Genomic DNA, 7,927 nt, shown 5'->3' with positions numbered 1-7,927 from the left:
GTTTTCTAACGATGGATAAATTCTTAAACCGTAAGTTAAATGTAAACTGTAAGCAATGTAGTTGATTGTGTATGTCTCGCGTGTGGGTACATAGGTATAACATTGTGTTATTTTTTATTTTATAAGTGAGTAAACGTTTTGTTTTTTTTTTTTAATACAAATTCCATTGAGATTTTTTAGTTATATTTTATAATATAAAATAATTATGGAAAACATCTTATGTTTCATTGAAGATGCGTTTCTCGATATACGTTGCTGATTCGCCCTTCACTTTCGTACGGTCACACAGAATGTTAGGAGGGTGTCCTCGCTAACTAAGGCCATCCCTGCTTCGCTGCTGTTGCTATCGATTTTTGGCATCGACCTGGCAACCCTGTCTTTTTTCCAAACTAACAACACGACGTGTCATTTGCCGGATTTGCATCACTTTGCAGGGATTTAACGACATAAAGATGCACACGGTGTTGACCCGAGGAAACGCCACGGTGGCATACACGCTGAGCGTCCTGGCCTGCCTCACCTTCAGCTGTTTCCTGTCCACCGTCTTCCTGAACTACCGGACGGAGGCCAACATCAACACGATTCGGGTGCTGGTGAAGAATGTCCCGGACTACGGAGCCTCCCGGGAGAAGCACGACCTGGGCTTCGTGACCTTCGACCTGCAGACGAACCTCACCGGCATCTTCAACTGGAACGTGAAGCAGCTGTTCCTGTACCTGACCGCCGAGTACCAGACTCCCTCGAACCAACTCAACCAGGTGGTTCTCTGGGACAAGATCATTCTGCGCGGCGAGAACGCCGTGCTGGACTTCAAGAACATGAACACCAAGTACTACTTCTGGGACGACGGCAATGGGCTGAAGGACAACCGGAACGTCTCGCTCTACCTCTCGTGGAACATCATCCCCAACGCCGGTCTCCTGCCCTCCGTTCAGGCCACCGGAAAGCACCTCTTCAAGTTCCCGGCCGACTACGCCACCTCGTCCATTTAGAGCTAGGAATGCTAATTGAAGCCGGTTCCATTCGGGTGCCGTAGATTGTAGTGTGTATCTAATAAAACCCCAAATAAAATCTCTGTGTAAAGATTTCGAAGGGAGTCTGGATGTCCCAGTCGGAAGGGGAGCTCCTTCAAAGTAATTGGAATTTCTTTATTGTATGTGTGCACAAAAGATGTTAGTTTAATGCAGATACATACACTTAATCTCTAATTTAATACCTTAATATTGAGATTTAGGTAACTTAAGGAATCTCAATCTTCAAAATTACTAGCTATTTAATAAATAAATTACTGAGTATTCTCTCATATACAATTTGATCCATCAATTATTTAACCAGCAGCGCCCTTTAGAGCTGCCACACTTAACGTGCTATTTTTGAATTCGTAACGCGACATAGAGTCACTCTTGTTGGTAGAAGAAATGTTAGGACCCAGGTTCAGAACTTTCGCGGTCCTTTTTAGAATGGCAGGAAAATCTTTATCCAAGAGATAGAGATCAGAGTAGGTGCGAACCGCCAAAGTGACGACGAAGGTAGCGATCAGTAGCTGTAGAAGATAGAAGCAACGTTCAACTTATGGATACCATATATTATTTGAAAGCAGCCTACTCACCAATTTTACTAAAGCCATGTTGACGATCGTCGAAGACGACGGATACCACACTGAACGATCAAACCAAGAAAACCCAATATATATGTAGCACTCAAGGCCTTATTAAATGGGTTAAACTCACGGATTAAACTTGTTAAAATTGTTAAGCAAATTTTTAATAAGTTATTCGTCTTTTCATATTCCACCACATTTATATTTCATGACTCATCTTTATTATTATTTTAACCAACTTGTATATTACTAAGAACTAGCAGTAATGATGATTGTATTATACTTCTTTTTGAAACTCGAACCGTTTTCGGTGGTAGGAGAAATGTCTTCTGTTTAGTTGGTGCTCGGACCTAGAATATTTTAAGAGCCAGATTTCTTTCTCACTCTCTTTAAGGCATTGTAATAATGGTGGGATTAACATCGCAACTAAAACATAAAATGTCTGAAATTTTTTTTTGTTTGCTAAATTCGTTTGCTGATTTAATTTAGAGGATATAATTTGTTAGGTTACAGTGAGTATTTTGATGATTTGGCACATTTTTTAATTTACATGTAAAACTGGTATTTTATTTCAGGCATGCAGATTATATAGTTGCCCTTGACAGAGGTATTGTTTACAGGGCAAAAAAAGAAATATGCTTAAATAATGTTTATTTATAAGATCGATTCAATATTTAATATATCTAAAGCTCAGTTAAAAACTTTTAAATTTTTATAAATGCATTTTTTAAGACCCCTTTTTAATGAATTTTCATATAGATTAACAAAACAGGTCAGACTTGGTTTGAAGCATATTTACAAGACAAAAAGATGATCTACATTAGCTAACTGTGACTAAGCAAATATTTGTGATGCTGGTTAGACTGGAGCTGTAGAAAAGCTTCCCGCAACTGCAGGACGAACGTAATCTGATTGTTGGGTATAAAACCAAAGAAATCGTTGAAACTGTGTACATAAAGCAGTATGAGAACCATGCAGTTGGATTCGGGAGTCAAGTAGATGCAGTCACAACTGCCGGCGGAAAAAAAAGAGGCGAGCGAGTCGCGGAATTCACCTGGGTTTGGTCGAAAACGAACCCATTTTTGAGTACTTTAGGTTCCCGACTTTAGCCACTACATCTAGTGGCATGAGGTACTTTTTCAGCTTGTTGGGCCAGTTCTCCGCCTTGACTTCCTGCTGGTCATCCACAAAGTTGGAGATTAGCCCCTTCGATTGATCCAAATTCCTCCACTCAAGCTCTCCAGACCAAATTTGTTCCGCGGCGTGTCCCTGCTGCGTCGAGTTGCTGCTCCTGCTCTCCACCCATGCTTATCCTGGACAGTGGGGAATGCTGGAGGCCACATAATTGCAGTTTAATAGGATGGGTTTAAGGGGTAAAACTTGTTGCCGCCGCCTGAAAAATTTTTTGTCTCTGCCTCTTCTTTCCTTTCGCGGTTTGTTATTGCTATCGCACTGTAACATTGTAACTATCGATGACTCGGTAGGCGGCCATCGATAGGCGGCGCACTGCAACCCTGTTTGAGAAATTTGTGTTTGTCAAAACAAAATTGAAACTAAAAACTCGCTTAAATCGTCCCCCAGCGTAATTTCCCTTGAATTTCGTGTTATTCATGTGTCCGAATGCCGACGACGGCCCCCCGCGTACCCGTGAACGTTGTACCATGTGTGCCCCCCCCGTTTGAGTGCCAGCTAATCGCCTTGGCAGAGTTGCGCGTCTGAACGAATGAAAAAACTGGACATGTTTCGCTCGAAGCACTTGTGACTGACGAAATCTCAATTAAAAGCGTCGCCATGCTGCAGTACAAGAGTGCCGCCAGTGCGGCGACCAGTGCGCCCCCAGCCACGCCCTCGGCGGCCGGCGGTTCCGCCAAGGCGGCGACACCAAGTGGAGCAAGTGCAGCACCTCCCCAATCGCAAGCACAGGGTGCTCCCGGGGCACCCACTATGCAGCAGATCATCAACATCCACCAGATGCCACCTCAGTTCGCCGGCGGAGCGGTTGCCGGTGGCGCCCAGAGCGCTGGGATGCAGCAGAACATGTTTCAGATCGTACAGCCCATGCCCATGCAAACGGTCAACATCGATGGCCAAGAGGCCATCTTCATACCCAACCTCAATGCCCAAATGGCCACCGCGCAGGCGGTCAACTTCAACGGGCAGCAGGCTTTCATCACGCCCAGCGGTCAGATCCTGCGGGCGCCGCAGGTGGCAGCCAACCCGGTGGCCTCCAACTGCATCCAGCTGCAGCAGCTCAACGGCCTGGGTCAGGAGCAAACCCAGCTGATCACCATACCCGGCACCAATATTCAAATACCCGTCACCAATCTCATCCAGCAGCAACAGCAGGTGCAGCAGGTACAGCAAGTGCACCAGGGTGCAGTGCAGCAGCAGGCACAAGGATCGAATGCTGCCGGAGGTAATGCAGCGGGAGGAGCAAACTCTGGGGCGGCGGGCCAGCTGCCGGGCAGCATCACCATCCCGGGAACGAACCTGCAAATACCCACCTCGGTGGCGGCGGCCAATGGATTGCTGGGAAACCTCTCTAACCTGCTGGGCGGCGGGCAATCCATTAAGCTGGAGAATGGACAACTACAGATGCGTCCCCAGCTGGTGCAGTTTCCGGCGCAAGCCGTACCGCAGCAACAGCAAACGGTGGCCGTGCAAATACCCGTGCAGACGGCCAGCGGACAGACCATCTACCAGACGGTTCATGTGCCCGTCCAGGCAGCGGCAACGGCGGGCGGAGGACTACAAAACCTGATGCAGGCGCAATCTCTGCAGATGCCCACCGCCTCACAGATGCAAATCATCCCGCAGTTTTCACAGATCGCACAGATTGTTACGCCCAACGGGCAAATTCAGCAGGTGCAACTGGCCATGCCATATCCTCAGCTGCCGCCGAATGCCAACATCATACATATCCAGAATCCCCACCAGCAGCAGCAACAAGTGCAGCAACAACAACAACAGCAGGTTCACCAGCAACAACAGGCGCAGCAGCAGCAACAGGCACAGCAGCAGCAACAACAGCAGGTCCAAGCGCAACATCAGCAGCTCCTGCAGGCCATCAGTGATGCCTCGGCGGGTGGACAACTGCCGCCCAATCAGCCCATTACCATCACCAATGCTCAGGGCCAACAGCTGACGGTGATTCCCGCCCAACTGCGACAGGCTGCGCCTCCCGCTCCTGCGCCCGCTCCGGCAACTGTGCCCACGCCCATGCAGTTGCCCAATCTTCAGGCGTTGCCCATCCAGAATATTCCCGGTTTGGGTCAAGTGCAAATCATTCACGCCAACCAGTTGCCGCCAAATCTGCCGGCCAACTTCCAGCAGGTGCTAACCCAATTGCCCATGTCGCAGGCTCAGGTGCAAACCCATGTGACGAACCAGGGCCAGGTGCAGGTGATGCCCAAGCAGGAGCCGCAGAGTCCGACGCAGATGATAACCAGCATTAAGCAAGAGCCACCGGATACCTTTGGACCCATCACCGCCACCGCCAACACTCCGGCCCCCGCCTCCACGCCGAGCACATCCACACCGCAACAGCAGCAGATCAAGTTCCTTCATACGGAGGGCAATACCCTGTCCAGCCTGAGCATACCAGCCTCCATTCAGATCACGGCCCTGCCACAGCAAGCGACGAATCCACCGAACACCCAAGCTCCACCCGTACAGCTGCCGGTAAGAAGTAAAGCCAACGTGGTAAGCACGTCCAGCACTCAGATTACGATTGCGCCGACTGGTGGCCAAGTCGTGGCTGTGACCACGCAGGCCAGGGGAGCGGCTGCCAGCATACGGAGCACGAACAGTGGCACAACGACGATAACAACGCCGGCCCAGGGCAATCTGAATGTGAGCATCAGTGTGGCAAGTGCAGGTGGAGGCGCATCGGGAGGCGGTGGAGGAGGAGCGGCAGTTGGAGAGCAGAAACCGCGCCTAAAGCGAGTGGCCTGCACTTGCCCCAACTGCACCGATGGCGAGAAGCACTCGGACAAGAAGCGCCAACACATCTGCCACATCCCCGGCTGCCAGAAGGTGTATGGCAAGACCTCCCATCTGAGGGCTCACCTCCGCTGGCACACCGGAGAGCGGCCCTTTGTCTGCTCCTGGGTGTTTTGCGGCAAACGCTTCACGCGCTCCGATGAGCTGCAGCGCCACCGACGGACGCACACGGGCGAGAAGCGGTTCCAGTGCCGCGAGTGCAACAAGAAGTTTATGCGCAGCGATCACTTGTCCAAGCACATCAAGACGCACTTCAAGAGAGGCTCCGGCTTGGAGCTAATCGAGCTGAGCATCAAGCAGGAGGGCAAGAGTGGCAACTCGCCCAAGAGCATCAGCACGATGGGCGGCATTGTCACGATAGAGATCCCTGGCGGCGGTGCTGCGGCGGCGGGAAGTGGAGCCTCCAGTGTGGCGGCCACGGTTGCGGGCTCAACTGTGGCGCCTGGCGGGGCCACGATCGTTCAGCTGCCGAATGTGGATGCCCATGGCGGAGGCGACAGTTTCGGCGAGGACGAGGAAGACGAAGAGGATGAGGAGATGACCGAAGACGACGACGATGACGAGCAGCTCGATGATTGCGAGGACGAACTACTGGATGATTGCGAGGATGAGGAGGATGATGAGGACGCGGATCTGGATAGCGGCGATGAGGCGAAGATGACCATTGCTGTCAGTGAGCCTGGCGACAACTCGTCCAACTAGCATTCGGAGTCGCTGTTCATGGAACAGTTCTTGTTTGACCACTTCCCGTAGCACCCACCGCCCCCCTGCCACGCCCCGTGGGACCATGTAAACTAGCTCTAAATGTAAATTGTACATAGCGTAATTATGTAAAAGCGAGCATTTCAAATGTTTATCTCCGTGTACAGTTCCGGCTGCGGTTCATCCTAGATAAGTGTAAATAGCTTAAATCGAGCATCTTAATTTTTACTAAGATTTTATTATTAGTTTTTACAAATTTTTTATAGGAATTCAATGTTTTTAACAAGTTTTATACCGTCACTACACACATAGTAAGATTAAAGAAATCAATAAATGCGAAAATAGGATTTTAAACATTCAACTTTAATTTCATTTGGCAGACTCCTGGGTGGATGCGGTTACCTGGGTGTTGAAGGTTAGGTAGTCCATCTCTGAGTTTTGGGTACTTGGATAGTCCTCCGAATTAATTGACTCTCCAATCGACATGCTTTCCGAATTTATTTGAGCGCCAAAACGTACCCAGCTTTCATCCATCTGTGTAGCCGGAAAGTCGACGTTCTGAGGATGGGAAGCTGGCTGCGACTGCTGCTGCTGTTGCTGCTGGTCCTCCTGATCTCCAATGCCGCAAAGACCTGATTCCGAAGACATCTCTAGCGCTTCCGCTAGGCTTTCTTCTTGATCTGCTGGAGCAGTGGCTACTGAAGGCTCTGCAACAGGGTTTGGGTTCGCTGGCGCCTTCTGCGGCGACTCTTCCTCCTTGTCGTCAGAGTCATAGGTCGAACCAAAGGTGTCCTCAGATTCCTGCATCCCTTGGCTATCTAGATTCTCTGAGGACTCCCAATCTGGAGCGGATTCCATATTACTCTTCTTGCCATGCCATCTATCCAGCCTATGGTTGTTCAACTTTTTGGTCTGAGCTCTAATCACGTCTCTGTGATTTGCAATATAACCCTCCGGATACGGTTCAACCATCTTCTTTCTCACCGCTTTCAAGTACATGCCGTTGATAAATTTCTCGGGCTTGTTCTCCAGGCGCTTTTTTGCATCGAAACGCTTCTTTGCGTCCCAAAGGCAATTGTACAATGTCATTTTGACTTTTATCTTGGTCCTCAGGCACAACTCTCTAACTTCATCCTCGGTGTATTCCCTTGCGAGATCCTGCTCGGTTATTCGCTAGAAATTCAAATGATACTAAACCAAATGGCACTTCAAATTAATTCCTGCATACCGTCTTGTTGTGCATCCACATTATCATTTTGCCGTCACAGTCGGGATCATTGCAAATAGCACGAATGCTTTCATCTTCGTCGGCCAAATATTTTCGCAGGTAATCTGACATCTGCATCCCAGGCATTTTAACAACTTAAATTGTTATAAAATAAATAAATAAATTGACGCGCTTAAAGAAGAACGGGTCTATCGGAACGCGATGTGGTTATCGATCGCACTATTAGTGATGGTGGTATTGTTTAGCTGGAATATAGCTAATTATGGTGTTTTTAAGTTTGTAATATAACAAATAATCCCTGTAATAAACATATATATATAATCCAATGCTAAAAGTTTGACATTTAAAAAGCGAGTCCACACGTTTTCGTTTTAAATTATTTATCTATTTTGGTT

The 7,927-nt window shown here is 48.6% G+C and overlaps 5 protein-coding genes across 9 annotated transcripts in view; 3 read left to right on the top strand and 2 right to left on the bottom strand.

The window, feature by feature from the left end:
* jar (Myosin heavy chain 95F jaguar) overlaps positions 1-7,927 on the top strand; it is a 74,698-nt gene that overhangs the window by 36,283 nt on the left and 30,488 nt on the right. The gene's annotated exons all lie outside the window — the stretch shown is intronic.
* Positions 409-2,803, bottom strand: LOC136117025 (uncharacterized). The gene is made up of 2 exons (XM_065865519.2): positions 1,610-2,803; positions 409-1,543 (listed from the first exon to the last, which is right to left on the bottom strand). The coding sequence occupies exons 1-2, from the start codon at positions 1,625-1,627 to the stop codon at positions 1,328-1,330; spliced, it is 234 nt and encodes a 77-aa protein (XP_065721591.2). The 5' UTR covers positions 1,628-2,803; the 3' UTR covers positions 409-1,327.
* On the top strand, positions 453-1,071 carry Spase22-23 (Signal peptidase complex subunit Spase22-23). Its single transcript, XM_017088977.4, has one exon. The coding sequence runs from the start codon at positions 453-455 to the stop codon at positions 990-992; it is 540 nt and encodes a 179-aa protein (XP_016944466.3). The 3' UTR covers positions 993-1,071.
* Positions 3,117-6,658, top strand: Spps (Sp1-like factor for pairing sensitive-silencing). Its single transcript, XM_017088974.4, has one exon. It carries the CDS (start codon positions 3,392-3,394, stop codon positions 6,302-6,304), a length of 2,913 nt encoding a protein of 970 aa, XP_016944463.4. The 5' UTR covers positions 3,117-3,391; the 3' UTR covers positions 6,305-6,658.
* cav (caravaggio) lies at positions 6,523-7,808 on the bottom strand. The gene is made up of 2 exons (XM_017088952.4): positions 7,533-7,808; positions 6,523-7,477 (listed from the first exon to the last, which is right to left on the bottom strand). The coding sequence occupies exons 1-2, from the start codon at positions 7,656-7,658 to the stop codon at positions 6,674-6,676; spliced, it is 930 nt and encodes a 309-aa protein (XP_016944441.4). The 5' UTR covers positions 7,659-7,808; the 3' UTR covers positions 6,523-6,673.

The sequence above is a fragment of the Drosophila suzukii genome, chromosome 3 (assembly GCF_043229965.1).
Source record: "Drosophila suzukii chromosome 3, CBGP_Dsuzu_IsoJpt1.0, whole genome shotgun sequence".
Lineage (NCBI taxonomy): Eukaryota > Metazoa > Arthropoda > Insecta > Diptera > Drosophilidae > Drosophila > Drosophila suzukii.
Note: the sequence above shows the minus strand (reverse complement) of the source record. Positions and strands in the feature narration are given on the sequence as shown.

Bases quoted from the DNA above. Each gene is read 5' to 3' on its own strand.
- Spase22-23 (XM_017088977.4), top strand. From the start codon at position 453: ATGCACACGGTGTTGACCCGAGGAAACGCCACGGTGGCATACACGCTG.
- Spps (XM_017088974.4), top strand. From the start codon at position 3,392: ATGCTGCAGTACAAGAGTGCCGCCAGTGCGGCGACCAGTGCGCCCCCA.
- cav (XM_017088952.4), bottom strand. From the start codon at position 7,658: ATGCCTGGGATGCAGATGTCAGATTACCTGCGAAAATATTTGGCCGAC. The intron at 7,478-7,532 runs GTATGCAGGAAT...TTGAATTTCTAG, and splicing joins TGTGGATGCACAACAAGACG to CGAATAACCGAGCAGGATCT.